This window comes from Rhincodon typus, chromosome 26 (genome assembly GCF_021869965.1).
Source record: "Rhincodon typus isolate 14 chromosome 26, sRhiTyp1.1, whole genome shotgun sequence".
NCBI classification, from domain to species: Eukaryota; Metazoa; Chordata; class Chondrichthyes; order Orectolobiformes; family Rhincodontidae; genus Rhincodon; species Rhincodon typus.
The window spans coordinates 20,068,958-20,088,381 of NC_063357.1; the positions used below are offsets into that span (position 1 = coordinate 20,068,958).

Consider the following 19,424-nt stretch of genomic DNA (forward strand, 5'->3'; position numbering starts at 1 on the left):
ATGATCCTCCCAGACTGCCGGTGGCGCTGATTGAGCTGGTCCTCCCAACGACACTGATTGCGATGATCCTCCTAGTGGCGCTGTAATCGGAGTGCGGTATTTGACGCTCAGGATCCACTTGCCGCTTGGTGCCTTGTCGGTGTTGACGTTGGCTGTCAGTTGGGAGCTGGTAGAAGGGGAAAATGAGCCTTGGGCCAAAGGCGGTTTCGCTGTTTTGGCGACTCTGGATTTTTTCCAGTTTTTGGGTGTGCGGCCTCCTGGAGACATCTGACTTGAGCTACGTCACTTGTGGTTCGGTTATAAAATTATTAAACACCCGACACAATGTGAGGTTACACTCACACGACGTGAAGTATGGCTCAGGTAAGGGGGATAGGGACAGGGTAAAGGTCGGGTGGGGGATGGAGGATGGAGGATGGAATGGGGCCTGGGGCCTGGGGCCTGGGGCCTGGAGAGGTCGTAGAATGAGAAAGGCTTCCGGAGGAGGATAGGTGCAAGGAGTCTGAAGGCGTGCTAATTGGAAAAATGTATCTGGAGGGGGTGTAGGGTGGAAGAGGAGGATGGAGAGAGGGGTCGGGGATGGGAGAGCTGGTGGTAGAAAAGGGTTCCAGAGGGGATTGGGGTTGGAAGGGGATCTGGAGGGGAAAGAGGATGGGGTTGGTGGGTGGGAAAGGCGTCCAGAGCCGGAAGGGGGTGAGTTAGCTAAGGGGTCTGAAGGGAATGGAAAGGGGGTGGGGATGGGAACATGATCTAGAGGAAGGATATTTAATCTACCCTAAGGATCTCTTAAATGTCTCCATTCAGAGAAGACCAAGTAAGCCATTCAACCGATTGAGGCCACTGAGTCCTGGCTAAATAGACAGTCATTCCAGTTGAATGCAGCTGCATCCATTGTTTCTTAGTGAAGTTGCTTGTGTGCTCCTTGCACCACCTACAGGAGCCTGTGTGCTCTGATACAGCTGTTTGTAAAAGTCTTTTGCTACTTTTGACTCTGGGTTTCAAATGTTGTTTCAGTCTTCAAAGCCCATACTAGTTTTGTGCCTTGGAGAAATTCTGAAACCAATATTGAAGTAATTCCTATAAAGTATTCTATTCTAGGAAGTGGTCAGCAGTCTGTGACTGGAGTGACTGAAGCAGATGACAGTAATAGTTATTGGAGGGTATGTGGAAAAAGTGACACTGTGTGCCAACGTGGAAATCCAATAAAATGTGGTGAGACTATTCGTTTGACCCATATAAACACAGGGCGTAATTTGCACAGCCATCACTTTACCTCTCCATTATCAGGAAACCAGGTGAGTCGAATGAATTGTTAATCAAGGTTTTTTGCTATCAATAAAAACCAAAAGAACTGCGGATGCTGTGAATCAGAAACAAAAACAAAGTTGCTGGAAAAGCTCAGCAGGTCTGGCAGCATCTGTGAAGGAGAAAACAGTTAACGCTTCGGGTCCGGTTCTGAGGAAGGGTCACTGGACACCTGCTGAGCTTTTCCAGCAACTTGGTTTTTGTTTTTTTGCTATCAATGTTCGCCATGTTTAACTTTTACAAGTCCCCAAAATTGATAGTGTACGTTCTACAATCAGAAACACAATTAGCTTGAGCAACAACCCTGTCAACACTATATGAAATTATTTTATGGATTTATTTTTGCAGTAGCTTGTTGTGTTTCAAAATAATTTTATATTTTTGAGTTTCTGCATCTATAATTGTTTCATAGTTGCAATGGCTGCATAGCTTATCATATATTCTTTAATGACTAATATTTGTCAGATTACAAAATGCATGTTCCAGTTCTTTACCTATTTAGATTGAGGCTGAACTGTCAAGCTTGATAACAAACAAAATACGTGGCATTTAAACATGCTAATAATGCTGCCAGCTGCAGAGTTGCCGTCTTCAGCATAAATCTTTGGTGTGAGGGTTGAAACAATCCATTTGGCTGAATCCACCTCTATTTTTACTCTCAACTGTTCTTTTTGGCTCCCCCTTAACTTAGTCCTGAACCCTGTCTCTCCCTTCTTCTCTCATTGTCTAAGCTTACATTTTCTACAGGATAATCTTTTGCTCCTTTCATCGTATTTTTACTGAATTATTGACTAGCTAACTTACTCTCCTGGTCCTGATTCTAAATGACATTGTTAAACTTTTCCTGTCATCAAAAGCTGTCATTGCACTTTCATGTCCACTGGCAGCAACCACCTCCTCTAAAAGAAAAAAATTGACTACCCTTGCAAATTGCCCAACCCATCTTCAGTTCTCTTTTATTTCAGGTGTTGCTGCTCCAAGAGTGGTGCCCATGAGATGCTAGATCTGTTCTGAATTTATCCTGTTCTTGTGATGCTAGTGCCACATACCATGCCGGGTGGTATCAGAGAGCTTTCATCTCATCAGAAATGTCCAATCATTGCTCTTATCAATATGGTTATGAACAGATACATCTTAGATGCATAGATTGCAGCTGGGCCAAAAAATTTTTCCTTTTGTCTTATAGAGTCTCAGTGCCTATCACAAGCCCAGTCTGTCATTTATATTCTTTGATAATTGCCCTGTTCAGTCAGACCACCCAATGACCGTTGGTGATGAACCTTCTAGACTGCATTGTGGTGCATGTGCCTCCATCGATGCTGCTTACAGGTGGTTTCCAACATGATAATGCACTGATCCATCAGTTATGGAAAACAGTAGGTACTAATCAGTAGGAGGTTTTCTAGCCCACTTTTGACATAGTGCCATGGGTTTCAGAATCCATGTTCAGGACTCCAAGGATGACTGAGCTGCCACATTTGGTAGTTCATCCTGCCAGTAGCACAGGACATAGAGGGAGGGCGGGAAGCGGTTAAAGAGTCTGGGACATGAGGTGAAAAGTGTATTTTAAATGAGTATGACTTTGGCAAGTTGTTGCTTGAATAGTCTGTTGGTCAGCTCTCCCAATTTTAGCAGAAGCCTCCATTCGTTAGAAAGGAGGATTGTAAGGTTGACCAGGTTGGATGTGCCTTTGGCATCTCTGATCAGGTTGATGTCAGATGGTCTGTCCAATTTCATTGTGTTTAGTGCTATTTACTGATTTTTATTCAACTGACTCTAAACTGACCTTGGAAATGGCCAAACTTTGCTGTGAGTTTTGGAGTCCTATGAAGTCCGGGCTGAGTCAGCATGACGGATCTTTTTCCCTCTAAAGAATGTTCATCTCAGTAACCTTCTCCAGCCTTACAAAGTGCATCCTGCTTTTACAATTTTCTTTCCTTCAGCAGAGAGGAATTGCCTACTACATATAGTTTATTTTACCAACTTGTTTTTAAGATGCAAATTATAACTAAATCTTTCACAGCCGTGCCATAATTGCACTGTCTACCTTCTCCATTGAAGTATTCCAAAGCTTCCAAGATCTGGTATTATTGTTTCTTAATGGACTATTTGAACTAAGTTGCAAACTCCTTAAGTTTCATATTCTTAACCCATGGAGAGGTTGTTTTACCCCTGCACCTTGCCTCAGTGAAGGAGACAGTAGTGTAGCAGTAATCTTATTGGCATGGCTGAAAGCCAGCAGATTGATGTGTCCTGGATTGTGTGGCACTTTTTGAAAATGTTTTGTGGCTGTGCTTGTGTTATGCTCAGGAGCCTTTAATATCCCACCTTTGTAAAGTCCCAACTCAAAGGTCAGCTGAAATCGGTGTGGATTTATCAAACTTTCACAGGAAACAGCATGTATTAATATTGGATAGATCCTAGACTCATACATTCTTGCAGCCAAGTTGGGAGGTTTAATGTGAAACACTGGTGCTTTCTTTACAGGAGTTCTATTATATCACTCTCCTGATTTGAACCTTATGGATGGCGCTGAGACATTGAGGGCAGGGTGGGTGGGGGGTGTGGATTTGGGGTGTGTGTGTATGGCTCACTACCTGACACAGTCATTAATGCATATCTTCCCCTTATCCCATTTCTGTTATCATTGTATTGACATAGTTGATCCTGATAATCATGAGATTAATGGTGATCTCAAGATGTCGCTGAAGGGCAGACTTGGACATAGTGACGCTGATAAGGTTGAGAGAACATGGCTAGACATCTATGGTTTGATATTTTTATGACACCTGAATGTTATCATTGCAATTCTGGATTTGTCAGAATTGGAGAGTTTATTCTATACCCCTTTATATGCTACTTTTTGACACTGAATCTAGATGGTTTAGTTATAAGTCCTTAAAGGTGGCTTCCCTCCAGTGTTCTTGGACTAATTACAGGCTAAGGTATGAAGTAATGGCCAAATTTCCTTATTGTCTCATCTGGCATCACTGTCAAAATGTTATATTTTGCTTGTAAATCAGGAAGAAATGAATTCTGATTTTTTTTAATTGACTTGTGGACGTGGGCAACTCTGCCTGGACCAGCATTTATTGCTCATCCGTAGCTGCCCTTGAGAACGTGGTGGAGAGCTGCCTTCTTGAGCCATTGCAGTCCATGTGCAGGAGATAGAACACACATTGTAATATTGTGGTTTTACGGGTTTCTTTTGTGTCGGGTGAATGTCTGCAGTACTTTCTTTGGCTTTCAATGCAACATTTCATAATATGATAGTCAAAAAAAGAATGTGTATTTAGATTGGCATTTATTCCCTCAGCATTATAGTCTTACAGCTGGTTGAGAGATTTGATGTAAAGCTTACCTAATAATGCTGCTGATGTGCCATATGAATCAATATAGAATGAGGGAATAGAACTATATATTTAAATAATTTTGATGGGTCACAGTACCTATCTAAAAGACAATTCTAGTTAAAGTTAGAACTAATTTTAATTCCAGAGTTAATGACATACAGACTGCCATTGGATTTCTTAATCTTTTGGTGAGCAACATAAATTGTGAGTTAATCATTTATTTTGGTTCTCAGAATATACACTAAACTTTCAAGAGAGGGCACCGTTTAGCCATGAAAATGTTCTTGTTTTATAAATTACAATGATAAAAGTGCTGTTAGCGGGATCAAATTTTTGTTCTGAGTTGATAGTATGTTTTGGTGTTGATATGGACTATTGTTCAAATTAATGTCCAATGCACAAAATACTTAAAATTGGTTTAGGAGTAACTTGATCAAAATTTTCAAGACAAAAGGGAAAGTAAATATGGTAAAGAGAGAAGACATTGGTTGGGGAGTCTAGGACTAAGGGCATAATCTAAAAATTAGAGTCAGAATTTTCAGGAGAGAAACTAATAAGCACTTTTACATGTGCAAGGTAGTTGAAATTTGGAAATCCCTACCACAAATGACAACTCCTAGATTAATCATTAGTTTTAAACATTGCTGGATTTTTGTTGACCAGAAGTATGAAGCAAAGCTAAGTATAGGGTTGAACTGGAGATCAGCCCGAGATCAGCCCACGATCAGCGCAACAGGCTTGAAGGGTTGCTCCTCCTTTTATGTCTGTAAACTTGCATTTATTCATCTAGGTGCTTTTGCCGTAATACAGTATGTCAATATTATTTAAATACTATGGTCAAACTCAAACCAGCTGAAAACAAATCTGCATGTGATATTTGATTAAAGGAACTTAAAGGCAACAATTTCCATTTGAGGCAATATATTTATGAAAATGCTGCTATGATAAAGATAACAGATTTGCTTTTCAGTGCCAAAAAAAAGCCTAGTTTAGGGACATGTGCATTGATCAGTGATCTCCCCCTGCCGAACTAATTGAAAATAAATAAGAATTTCTTGGGATTTTGATTTTATTTTGGTTCTCTGTACATTTGAAATTCTGCCTCTTGGAAAACAAGGAGTACGTTTTGTTCCTAAAGAGCAGAGAGTGCTACTCAGGCATTTGATCTACTGTTGCTCCACATAAAACAGATGTTAGTGATGTAAAACTTAAGTATCTACTTAAAATATTAATAGGATATCTTGAGGTCAGGTGTGACATGATGAATACCTTTACCAATGAGGGTGTGTATAATTCATGACTCAGCCTTTTTTTTTGGTCTGGCTCACCACTGCCCTTTATTTTCTCAATATTTAATTCCTGATAGCAAGTAGTACAAGGCCAGAATTAAACACTTGATGCCTAAGACCATGAACAGGTCTTTTGTGTTTTATTATTTAACCATATATGCACTTATTCACCATCTGCCTGAAATATTTCAGAATATCACAAAATATCCTGACAAAACTGCATCTGATGTGCATCAGTTTTGAACCACTAATCTAGAATAATTAGTAGACCATTGAATGCTTCCAACCATCTATAATTTATAGTATCTTGAAAGGGACATTTAACTTTTAGAAGCAACTAATGTTAGGGGCTATCTGTCCTGCTTTCTTTAAGCTCCAATGTTATGTTATGATCCAGTTACACTGGGCAAGTCAGCTCCCTGAATGAAACATGATTTGATAGATCATATATTTAAATATTCAATTGGTTAACATGATTAGTCACGGAAACATAGTCACTCAAGGCTGCAGATGTTCTTTAACAACAGAGCATAAGTTTATTACACAAGAAAGGAAAAAGAAAAGTTTTTTTTATGTCTATATGTAGAAAACGGTTGGAAAAATCTTAAAAACATCAGAAAAAAATACTAACCTGTTTCCTAACATTTAGTCGACTCAATCTCCATGAATATCACTTGTATATCAGCTTTAAAAATCTTTAGTTAACTGATCTTCCTCAGTTTCTTTATCTTTAACTTAGAGAATTTTTTTGAGTAATTGACATGAACTTTTGACTATTCTGGTGGCCTAAACTTTCTCAATGTAACAACTTTAAGATTTGTATCCAAAGTGTTTGGAAGCTCCATTGTCTAGACATCTCTTCTGGTGAGCTAACTGGTTCCATAATACTAACTTGATTCTTCTTCTTTTGAAAGGAACTCTCTTGATTCTTCTGAATTAAAAGCTAAAATATTCTGTTCTGAAGTCAAAAACAAACTCCACCTGTCATAAATCCAAAGTGTAAACATTTTATCCCATGGGTTCTACTAGGCACTCCACTAGAGTTACATGCTTTTTTGGAATGATATATTTAGTTTACTGTTTCACATTGACTTTTGGATCTTTGAAACACCTTGGCAGAGTTGACTCACATTTACTTGACTCTATTTCGAAATCCAAATCAAAACTAATATACTAAACCATTCATCACAGAAACGAGATATCTTGGAATATAAGTGGTAAATTTCCTGTAGTACTGATTTGTTTTACGAAGACAAAGCAGCAAACCCCACTAAAGATCTTCAGTCTTGATATCTCTTGTAAATTTCACAAGTCTGTTTCAAAGTTTAAGAGTAATATTAATATAGTATGCTGAAATTAGAAGATGTTGCAATCTATTTCCAATCTACTGACTATTTATCTGATCCATCATGAATATATTTTGGGAGTAAACACACTGTTTTCACGTAATCTGAGCTACTTTTTGTATGGTTGTATTTAAAAACCTAGCTGAGAGGTGACAACTTCCCTCCAAATCAGTGTTTCACAGTACCAGTGAAGGTGTCCAATAATTATTGATTTAGCTGCTTACAAACCTGGTTGCAGTTCATTCAATCATAGTTCATCATTTTCTGAGGTGTTTTGTTTTACAATAAGACTGATAGTGTGAAAGAGTGAGTTCGCATTTGTTCAGTTCCACAGCGCACTGTGGGATAAGATATAGTCTTTTATTTAACTTTGTCAGGTCCCCTAACATGTTATTGTCCCAACTGAGAACTATGATAACACATGTTGGGTGCATGGACTTGGCTACTTCTCTATTGAAAGTGATCAAAACACAAGTCAGGTAGAGAAATGCTGCCTGGTTAGTTCATATTTTATTTATTATAAAGTTCTCTTGCTATCCCTTTTATACTTAGAAATTATATTTGAATTTCCCTTGCCAATTCTTGGGATTGAATTGTATCTGCCATTTTACATCTATTGCAAAGCAACCTGTGCAGACCTAAATGACAACTTTTCATTGGTACCATTTTTCTGTTTCAGATGATGGAGCTCAAACCCCATCTGAACACATTGTAGGCTACTTCATTGCAATTATGAGCGAGTACTGCAGCTTTGTCATTCATATAACATAAGAGACATAAAGTCATACAGCACGGAAGCAGACCTCTTGGTCCAACTGGTCCACACCAAACATAACCCCAAACTAAACTAGTCCCACCTACCTGCTCCTGGCCCATATCCCTCCAGACATTTCCTATTCATATATCCATCCAAATGTCTTTTAAACGTACTTGTACCTGCATTGACCACTTCATTAGAAAGTTCATTCCACACGTGAATGACCCTCGGTAAAAAAATTTGCCTCGTGTCTTTTTTAGATCTCTCTCCTCTCCTTAAAAATGTGCCCCCCTAATCTTTAAATTCCCTATCTTAGGAAAAAGACAACTACCAATAGCTCTATTATTTTATAAACTTCTATCAGGTCACCTCTCAATCACCTAGCCTCCAGTGAAAAAAGTCCCAACCTATCCAGCCTTTCCTTATAACTCAAACCTTCCATACCCAGCAACATTCTGGTAAATCTCTTCTGAACCCTCTCCAGCTTGATAATATCCTTCCTATAACTGGGCGACCAGATCTGGCCTCCAGAAGAGGCCTCGCCAATATCCCGTACAACCTCAAATAATGCCCCAACTCCTATGCTCAAGGGACTGAGCAATAAAGGCAAGCATGCCAAATGCCTTTTTAACCATCCTGTCTATATGTGATGCAAACTTTAAAGAATTGTGTACCTGCACCCCTAGGTCCCTCTGTTCTACAACACTGCCCAAGGCCCTATATTAATTATATAATTGCATAAGCCCTACACTTGTTTGTTGTACCAAAATGCAATACCTCGCGTATATCCAGATTGAACTCTCATTTTTCAGCCCATTGATCCATTTGATCAAGATCCCTTTGTAATCTTAGAAAACCTTCTTCACTGTCTACAATGCCACCAATTTTGGTGTCATCTGCAAACTTACTGACCATACCTTATAAATGATTTGGATGACAATATATATAAATGTCAAACAAAAGAGGACACAGAACCGATCCCTGTTGAACACTGCTGATCACAGGCCTCCAGTCTGAAAAGCAACCCTCCACCATTACTCTCTGTCTCCTGCCATTAAGCCAATTATGTATTCAATTGGTAAGCTCACCCTGAATCCCATGTGATGTAATTTTACTAATTAGTCTACCATGCAGAACCTTGTCAAAGGCTTTATGAAAATCCAAATAAACAATGTCTGCTGCTCTGTCATCCTCAACCTTTTTGGTAACTTCCTCAAAAAACTCGCATGTTAAACCTTTTGAAGAAGAATGGAGAGTTCTTTCGGTGCCCTGTTCACTGATCATCCCTCAACCAATTTCACCAAAATTGATTAATTTCCTTATTGTTTTGGGGATTTAGCTGCATTTTGTCTTTAAGACAACATTTCAAAAGTAATTCATTGACACGTTATACAAGTTGTTTTTATTTTCTTCCTTGTTTACTTTTGTGTTCCACAATCCAAAAGGTGAAGATGTAGCACTATTTAAATGCATATATTATCCAACTTCATTTTGTCGAAATATTTTTGGGACTGAGAACTGAGAACCTAGAGATTGAAATTCCATCTGGAAATACTTGGCATCACAAACATTAAATGCTTGGCTCATTAATAATATTTATTGTAAACCAATACCTTGACCTTGAAGGAATTGTTAAAATGGTACAAGTTTTGTGCTAAGTTTCTTTTTCTTCATTTTGCTTAACATTTTAAAAATGTTTCTATGGAACCCTTGAGGAAAGTTTTCACCTAATGCTTTGGAAGCAATGATGAATTGCCTTGCATTTACATTACCAGGAACTTAATTATTTTTGGAATTACTTCACCCTCAATCCTCGCTGGTGAGAGTTCACTCGTCACCGTGAGCTCCCAGAGCTCTAAATTGTGACAATCTCATACCTTGATACCTAGGTGTGCAATTAATTTGAACTTTTCATTAATTCTAAAATAAATGCATCATTAAGAGGTACACTTTTTTTTTTGTTTTCATTTTCCAATATTGCACATAGTGAATATCATTGATTACATAGTGGTGGTCAACAGAAGGTTTCCATGGTAGGGTTGATATGTCAGGGTGTCAAGCCAAAGCAATAATTTGTGATGTTTGTTTGTTTGCCCCTCTCCATTGACTGACTGAAAATAAGTGTTTTTGGAAACCTGTGTTGTCAGCACAATAGGCTCCAAAAAGCCACAGCGCAATTGAAGTTCCTGAGGCACAGGAGACAATTGATCGTAGTTTTTGTTTTTGGTTCAAAATTCTGATTTGACATCTCTGACTGATGTCAGCTGGAAAAAATATACTGACATTTGACAATTTTTCTACTCCCACTTGATGTAGGATTGCAGATAATCTTTTATCTAATTAATAGAAAATGGCTGTGTATATCTGGAGTTTAGGGGTATATGCTTACAGATTTTTCAATGTATCAGGACGAGTGCGTGCTGGGCCTTGTAGTTATAAAATCGCACGATGAACAGCTCAGTTCTGAGCTTTCTCAGCAGAACTAAGCTTTCTTGCCTATTTAATAATTGTTTCGATGCTATTACATAATTGTAGTAACCAAATTAAAGGTTACAGGAGTTCAAGGCAACTGTGTCATAGTGGTGGTGATACTTGGCCAGCAATCCAGAAGCCCAGGCTAATGTCCTGGAGACATGTTCACATCTCATCATGGCAGCTTATGGAATTTAAACTTAATACAATTTTGAATGAAAGGATAGTCAGATTGATGGGGATAATGAGAATAGTCATCAATTATCCTAAAAACCCATTTGGTTCACTAATGTCTTTAGAGAAGGAATTCTACTGATTTTGTGTGGAGTTTTATCCTTTTCCAAAGTTATTTTCAAAACTATTTCCCCTTTCCATAACTCTTTCATTTTGCAATTTGTACAGTTGGTTACCTCCTGCCTGATCTCTTCCATTGTAATCATTGATTGGCAGTTTTGAACACTGTCAGAACTATAACAGTAATTTGCTGAGTAGTACCAAATTCCCTAAGCATTTCTTTTCTGCTTGCTTCGTTTGAGGAGAGCTGTGTTTCCTGGTGTCAGTTGCAGACTTTTTATTTCTAGAGACAAAGGACTCCTTGGCGCCTCATTCAGTGCTACAGCACAATAAATGAGGCAGAACAGGAGCAAGAACAGGAGCAAGATGATGTGCAGCATTATTTTTGACATCTATCATTGAGACTCTCTTGCTACAATATTTTGCATAAGAGCCATTGACAATTTCCTCAACGTGGAAAGGTTATTGGATTTTGTTTTACTGCAAGTGCAGAAACCCCATTTTATACATGTATTTTACCTTCATCTCAACTTAAAGTTGATTTTTTTTTAGTTTCCCCTTGCTTGAGTTTCAGGATGAGGAGATTTTTGGCAATAAACCATAGACTCTAGTTGTTTATCAATATTTATTTGTGGGCAGATTGTCAGTAAATTGAATTTCTTTATCCCTCTGTCTTGGTTAATATTAATTACTCAATATAGATCACTAAAAAAATGATCTAGCCATTATCACATTGTGGGAGTTCACTGAGCATGCCTCATTCAACATTATTACAATCAAACACTTCAAAAACTACTTTGTTTGCTATTAAGTGCTGCAAGCCATCTCATTGTGTTGAAAAAGTATGACACAAATGCATGTCAATCCAATTTTTTTCTCATTTCTGTTTCAGTACCTAACTTAGCACTGAATTCACCCACTGTAATTTACTCTTTCTTCTCAGTTTTTGCAATTAATTGTTAATTTCACAATTCTTTGATCTGATTAGTTAAAATACACTGCTACTTCAGGTGCCTTGTTTCTCTTGCTGTGACAATATCAGCTCATGTTTTCAGCAACTTTTCAATCAAGAAATACAAAACAAACTTAACTAACTCAAATCAGATGTGTTAGATGCCCTGCTTTTTGCATCATTTGACCCATTGTCTTCCTCTTAGAGGTTTAAGCATGCTAGAGTGGCCTAGTTTTTAACAAAATGCCCAATGAAAGCACTTATGAAGAAATATTATTCAACTGTTTCTCAGCTGTTCTGAAATTGTTTCCAACTGTAATTTCCAAGACAATCAATCTTGTGACCTATGCCCGAGCCTGAGATTGACAGGTACCATGACGTCAATTATTATTTATTGCTGCTGTGTGCAATAACATAATTTGTATTCTGCAAATTTTGCATTGATCATTTTTTTTTCACGTGTATCAACACATTCTACCTCATTAATTCTTTTTGTTGTGTGATTGGGCACCTGCCTTTTGGGAAAAAAAAGATTTTGGATACGATGGTGGGTGGGGTGCGAGGTGCTGCCAGAACAATTTCAGAACAGCTGAGAAACAGTTGAAAAAAATTCTTCGTGCATGCTTTCATTAGGCATTTTGATTGGGGGCTTTTGGAAAGAGAAGTCAGTTGTTGCTTCATCGAGAGGTGGGAAGTTGAATGCACAGTTAATGCATAACTGTTCCTCCTGAACATGATATATCATGTGAAATCGCCTGATTGGGAGGCAACACAAGGGGAAAGATCTTTAAAAAGTTCCCTAGCATTATGTTTAGATTTTAGTTAATTGTGCCGTTAAAAGATATAGGTTATTCTCTCTTTGAAACTGCAAAAACAGATGCAAACTTTTCCAGAGCTTAAGTGCTTACTGTTCTTCTGAAAACTAGGGAAGCAATAACTTAGGTGCAAAGGATATTTTGAATGTTGTTTAATTGCACTGGGGAGGAATTTCTAACAGCTTTATTTCCCTAGAATTGGCTCGATTTGACTTCTTGTTTGGCCTTTTTCTACCTTCAGAATTTCCAAATATTGGTAACTGTGGTGTGTCATGCACCTAGCTAGAATATCTATCACAGAACTTCCTAAACATTTTCCTACTAGGACAGCAGGACAAATTGTTTTCTTCACAGTAGTTTGAAGACTGATGTGCCCTCAGAGCTAAGAATTACGCATGCATGTGTAAGCAGATCCCAGATCCAAATGTCCTGTCATTTGTCACAAAGCCTGTTCAAAGTACCTCTTTCATTATGAACACAATCCAGGAAAACCTCAGTGCACTGACAAGCTAACTAACTGAACAACCAATAAGAACACTGACGAACTGTCCCAGTGGGACTAATGATCCATTATCTGGGAACCCGGCCTAAGCGACAGATTGAGTGTGGATATGGTTGATTCTATTGACTCTCTTTCTTTCAATGTTTGTACAGTTGGATAAGGCCTGGTGGTTGGCAAACATCTTCACTTCACAAACCTTTTGCTGTGTACCAGCTGTAGATAGCTCCAACTTTGCTGTAAAGATGCTGTACACTAAATTAAATGCATTTGCTTAAGCATTTGGTTGGGATTTTCTGTCTGAAATGCTTTTTAGCCTTGAATACAACTTATACTTGGGGACCACTTTGCAGAACACCTGCGCTCTGTTCGCATTAAACAACTGCACCTCCCAGTCGCGAACCATTTCAACTCCCCCTCCCGTTCCTCAGACGACATGTCCATCCTGGGCCTCCTGCAGTGCCATAACGATGCTACCCAAAGGTTGCAGGAACAGCAACTCATATTCCGCTTGGGAACCCTGCAGCCCAATGGTATCAATGTGGACTTCACAAGCTTCATAATCTCCCTTCCCCCTACCGCATCCCAAAACCAACCCAGCTCATCCCCGCCTCCCTAACCTGTCCTTCCTCCCACCCCAAGCCCCACACCCATCTCCTACCTACTAACCTCATCCCGTCCCCTTGACCTGTCCGTCCTCCCTGGACTGACCTATCCCCTCCCTACCTCCCCACCTACACTCACCTTTACAGGCTCCATCCCCGCCTCTTTGATCTGTTTGTTTCCTCTCCACCTATCTTCTCCTCTATCCATCTTCTTTCCGCCTCCCCCTCTCTCTCCCTATTTATTTCAGAAACCCCTTCCCCTCCCCCATTTCTGAAGAAGGGTCTAGGCCTGAAACATCAGCCTTCCTGCTCCTCTGATGCTGCTTGGCCTGCTGTGTTCATCCAGCTGTGCACCTTATACGTTAAGTGTTTGGTTGTAAATGCTATCATATCCGTATTCATATTGTGTGCATAAACTTAGGTCGGGATCAGCTTTCCTGAGGCCCAGACTGGCTGTGTTAATAGTCAACATAATTCTATTTTGTTGTTAATGCATTGAAATAAAGAAATGAACCTTAAAGTCCATATTAATGACTCCTTAGTGAAGTTACTGTAGACTGTGCGCAGGCACTTCTATTTATTGTATTATACAAAAGTGTTATATCAGTGGAATAGATTTAATAGGTTATGTTTTATGCCTTATTTAAATGTCCTGTTCTCTCTCATTGCAATGGAGCAAAACATCACAGGGATAATTTTCACTTATAGCATAATTAATCAAAGAATAGTGTACAGTGAGCATTTAAGACACTGCTCCAACTTAATAAGGTGGAAAAACAATTGAGTTATAATATTTGCTCTGGGCCAATCATAACTTCAATACAAGGAAATTGGCTCATAGAATGCCAAGCCAGAGAAGTGTAACAAATAAATTATTACTGAAATAAAAGCCTTTTTTGCATTTTCTGCAAATGCTATAATTTCAATATATTCCCTATTTAAGATTTTAAGAACATATATAAAAGTTAAAACCCGATGGTAATTTTGTAAAGTTATTTATGGCACTAGAGAGCAACAAAGCGAATATCCAAAAAAGACTCAGTCAGGTTGCACTGAAACATAAAATGGCTTTTTCTACCTAAAGCAACATTTAGGAATGGATCATGATAACTGCAAAGTGAAGTTGATGGGTGTGTGTTTGGAAGGCAGTGAGTTGACGAACTGAGAAGCATGGTCTTGTAACACTTGGGGTAGTGTAAATATTCAACCGAGTGCATTTCACAAGCGTTGTAGCAGTAGGAGACATATAATGGAATTCATACAAGTCATATTCACTGCAAAATCCATAGCATTGAGATACTGCTGATCAAGTTTATTGCGTAAATTTTCAATTTTTACAAAATAGATCTCTAAATTCTGAAGGTGCAGTATCATTACATGATGTTTCACAGAAGTTGGAATTTTTCTAAATTGCTAACTTATGATCTGAAATCCTTTGACATGTTTTCTTTTCTACTTGTCTCCAGATTGTAGTGAAACTAAAGACTTAACAGTCCATCTTTGCTATTTCCCTTTTGATTTTCTTTCCCACTACTATCTCCAGTTTGTTTTGAATTTAAGACTTTTACCACTTAGGTTGATTGTTTCAGCTGGTTTAGTGCAATTTTGTTATGTTATCTGTTATTTCTTTTTATTTTTATTTAACCAAGTTGCAAATAGCAGTCCTAGCCACATTGAGCCTTTCTTAATTTCTGCTTACTTTTGAATACAAAAATAAAGGATTGTATGGGAAATGGATGGTGTTAGTCATACTGCACTGTAATTTGTGGATTCATATTGTAATATTAAGTTTAAATTTGGTCAAATGAAGTTGTATTAATTTTGTTTTCATTTTTTTTCCTCAAAAAGGAGGTGAGTGCATTTGGTGAGAATGGAGAAGGAGATAGCCTGGATGATTGGACTGTCATGTGTAGTGGAACATACTGGGAACGAAAAAATCCAGTGAGGTTTAAACATACTGCTACAGAAGTCCTGCTGTCCATTACAGGAGAACAATATGGGCGACCAATAAATGGCCAACTTGAAGTTCATGGCATGCAGTATTCAAACCAGTTTAATTCTTGGAAGGTGATGGAAGGAATCTTTATGAAACCCGTGGAAGTGTCAAGGGCTGGAATGGAAGCACATATTGAACTATAAGTAAAACAAAAGCTGTCAATATTGTGTGGTTTAACTTACAATTGGGCCCTGAACAAAATCTGAATCTCAATCTGTTTTCACTATTAGATGTACTGTGACTTAGACATGCAAAATGTTGCATCTTGATAGTACATTTTTGAGACAATCCTGAGAGGAGCACAAGCTGTCCTGGCAAGTCCAATTTTTCAACACCGAATGGCAGCAGAAGCATTTTAAAACACTTAAGTTGAATGGAACTACCTTCGTTTTTACTTATAACTGAAATGTAAAAACAAAATTTAGGATGCATTTGGTGTGTTCTTTGACTGGAAGATACCCATGGAGTATTTAAAATTAGGAGTCAATTCAGAAGGATAATAAGGCTATAACATTGGACCACTAAAAAGCAGTGCCAAATAAGTATTAATTATATTGGCAATCACTTATTTTGAGTCCTGAGGTAATGCAAAGGAAATTTAGATTATTTAATAAAGGCAAAGTGGAGTTACTGAATGAAGTGTGGAATGACTGAAATTAAAATTGGTAATTAATTAGTCTTGCTTTATAATTTGAAGATCATGAACTTGCTTTTCTTGGTTGGCTGATTTTAATAAGGTTTCAATTCTTTACCTAAATAAGTGGAATTTTAAAAAAAGTCAAGATATCTCATTTCAAGTTTGAAATGTGAAAACTGATGACCCAAACCCTTACTAAATGAGAAGTCATTTCTTTAAGCCAGTTATCAAATTCACCTTGCCTGGGAAGATGCATGATTGCAATTAGCCTTCGAAAGATAAAGAAACCGTGTGTGGGATGGGAAGGGGCAGTCTTAAAAAAAGTAAAGCCTCAATTTTGTAATTGCTAGACCAAGCATAATTGTTTTTGGCTCTTAGCTTGGCACTTAAAAAAACTATCATTTGAAAGGACATCTTTCCTTTAGCAGCCTCTTTCAATCCACCCACATCCTAAAGTGGCCATATTCAGTGAAGTATTTACTATGTTCTTTGTTTCATTCTTCAAGAATCCTGACACGTAAGACCCTGTAAATAAAATAAATTTTTCTTGGTTTTTGGAATTCATATTTAGAAGTAAGCCATTACTTCTTTAACACATCTGTGCATCTTTGCAATTTTACATATGGTCATATTGAGTGATATAATACTATTGTCATAATTTTATTGTGACGTATTTGTTCGGACTAGAAAAGGAGGGAAATTATTGAAACTCTGCTGTTGCAAAATTGTAATGGCAAATGACAATTGTGATGACTAATGAAGTAATCACTAATTCACTAATCCCAATGATATGATCAGTCCTGAAACAAACTGCCCTCAATGTAAAACTTTTGCCACATGATATCAATTGAACTATTTTTCATTATTTTACATGTAATAAATTTTCTTTGTTTGAAGTTTTGTAAAAAGTGACTGTTTATTTTATCTTGGAGCTTCTATTCATTGGATTTGTTAGATTTGGGATGTGAATCTTTCTCATTTAACAGTTCTATTGGTCTGCTGAAATATGTGTTTAGCTGACATAAAGCTAACATTTTTCACCACAAACATATCAATCCTGAAACTTGGAACAGTTGGTTTCTTTTATGTGCCAATAATGGAGCATTTGTAATGAATGCTAAACTCTTTCTCTCCTTCATCCATTTCCTTAACCTTAATTTCTTTCTATGTTTGTCCCTTTCTCATTTAGGAATATTTAGCTCCTGAGTGAATGTTACCATAAATTACATGCCCAGGAGTTGGTATGTATTGTACATGGGTTAGATAGAATAAATGTAAACTAAGTATCAAAATGTTGTACTTAATCTTTTTAGAATGATGCAATTAACTGAATCTTTAGTGTTTTTTCTATCCCTTTTTAATAAATCACTTCCTTATTTAAATGGTTTATAGCTGTGGTGTTTACAGTCTGGTATCAAGCAGTTTATGTTTCAAATTTGAAAGGTTTGCCCAAGTCATATGACCACCGACCCAAAAAAAAACAAAATCAAGGCTTGACATTCAATATGTTGTACATACATTCCCCACCCCCAATTTTTCTCTGCTGTGAAAGTGATGGTTCTTGGCAGACTGTAGTTGGCATGAGCACCAACAAACGTTTGAATTTGTGCAATTAACCATTCTTCACTGACTCTGGGGCTTCACTGGCACCCATTGAAGTCTAATAATGATGTGCCTCAATGCCAGCATATGGCAGTTTCTATTTGCAGTGGTTTGTTCCTTTTACATGTTAGGCTTATGTTACTTTGGAAGGACTATAGAGCCTTTCAGCAGCAAGCGTGGGAGATAAGTGACCTGTGGTTGGAGGAACAGTTTTCACCAATTCCGTTGCTTCCACTTTTTTTTTTTTGGAGACAGTTTGCTGATTTACTCATGCTCTCTCTCTCTCTCTCTCTCCCCACCTCTTGCTCGCTCGCTCGCTCTCTCTCTCTTTTCCCCCCCCAGCTCCTTTCTTTCCTTCCTTCCTTTATTGAAGAATTGGTGGGAGGGTTACTGATCTATATTGTATTCTATGCTTGCTTTGAAATGAGCAAATTCCTTGTAATCTTTGATTCAATCTGTTTGTGCTCCTTTATAGAAAACTATACCACAAATGAAAGCTGCTTGAAACATAACCAAACTAGAAACTTAATTGTACTACGAAACTGCTTCACTTTGAGAATGTTACTAAACACAATAAATCTCTTTGAAGCATATTCTTTTTGAAAACAAGTTTGTGTCACTCATGTCTTCAGTTTTGGCATGCCCTCGTCTTCCTATTGAATGGGAAGAGATATCTACTTAGTTCAAATCCCTTCATTACCTGTAATCTCATCATAAACCACCCAACAAGGATGCCCTGAGAGCACATCTAGCAGATCTCTCGTGTACTGTGGAGCATCTAATGACAGATTTGCATCTACAATGCACGTGGCTGGTAGCATTGTGTAATCTCAAGACAAATCTGATACACTTATGTAAACCCAGCAAAGAGACTGGAGTAGTCATACACAAAAGAAGTCTGTACATGACGGAAATATATACTGTGTTCAATGATGATTCCAAGTTTTATCTACATGACTGAACAGCCACGTTAAAGGTGCTTATTGGACCTGTAAGGGTAGAATCATGCCTAGTGACATATGATGAAATTCATCCTTACAATGCACTGTGTCCATGCCTGGGTGTAGACCATACAAGATCTGTATTTTGAGAGCAATGACATGTCAATGAGCTGTTTTGACATTTCCAGCTTATTTGCCAATGTATCACTCTAAGAACTCATTGTCATTTGAACTATGCCACTACATTAGGGTGGTACAGTGGCTGTGTGGTTAGCACTGCTGCCTCAGTGCCAGGGACAAGGGTTAATTCTTTTCTTGGGTGATTGTCTATATGGAGTTTGCACATTCTCCCTGTGTCTGGGTGGGATTTCCCAGGTGCTCAGGTTTCCTCCCACGGTCAAAAGTTGTGCTGATTAGGTTGATTGGCCATGCTAAATTGTCCAGTGTGTCTAGGGAAATGTTGGTTAAGTTGATTAGCTGTGGGAAATGCAGGGTTACAGGAATAGGGTAAGGGGGTAAATCTGGGTGGGATGCTCTTTGGAGGGTCAGTGTGGACTCTGG

At 38.2% G+C, this 19,424-nt stretch overlaps 1 protein-coding gene across 1 annotated transcript; it reads left to right on the forward strand.

The window, feature by feature from the left end:
• Positions 1-69: 69 nt before the first annotated feature.
• LOC109936333 (stromal cell-derived factor 2-like) lies at positions 70-17,216 on the forward strand. The gene is made up of 3 exons (XM_020534948.2): positions 70-363; positions 1,099-1,295; positions 15,536-17,216. Exons 1-3 carry the CDS (start codon positions 183-185, stop codon positions 15,824-15,826), a joined length of 669 nt encoding a protein of 222 aa, XP_020390537.2. The 5' UTR covers positions 70-182; the 3' UTR covers positions 15,827-17,216.
• The last annotated feature ends 2,208 nt before the right edge of the window (positions 17,217-19,424 follow it).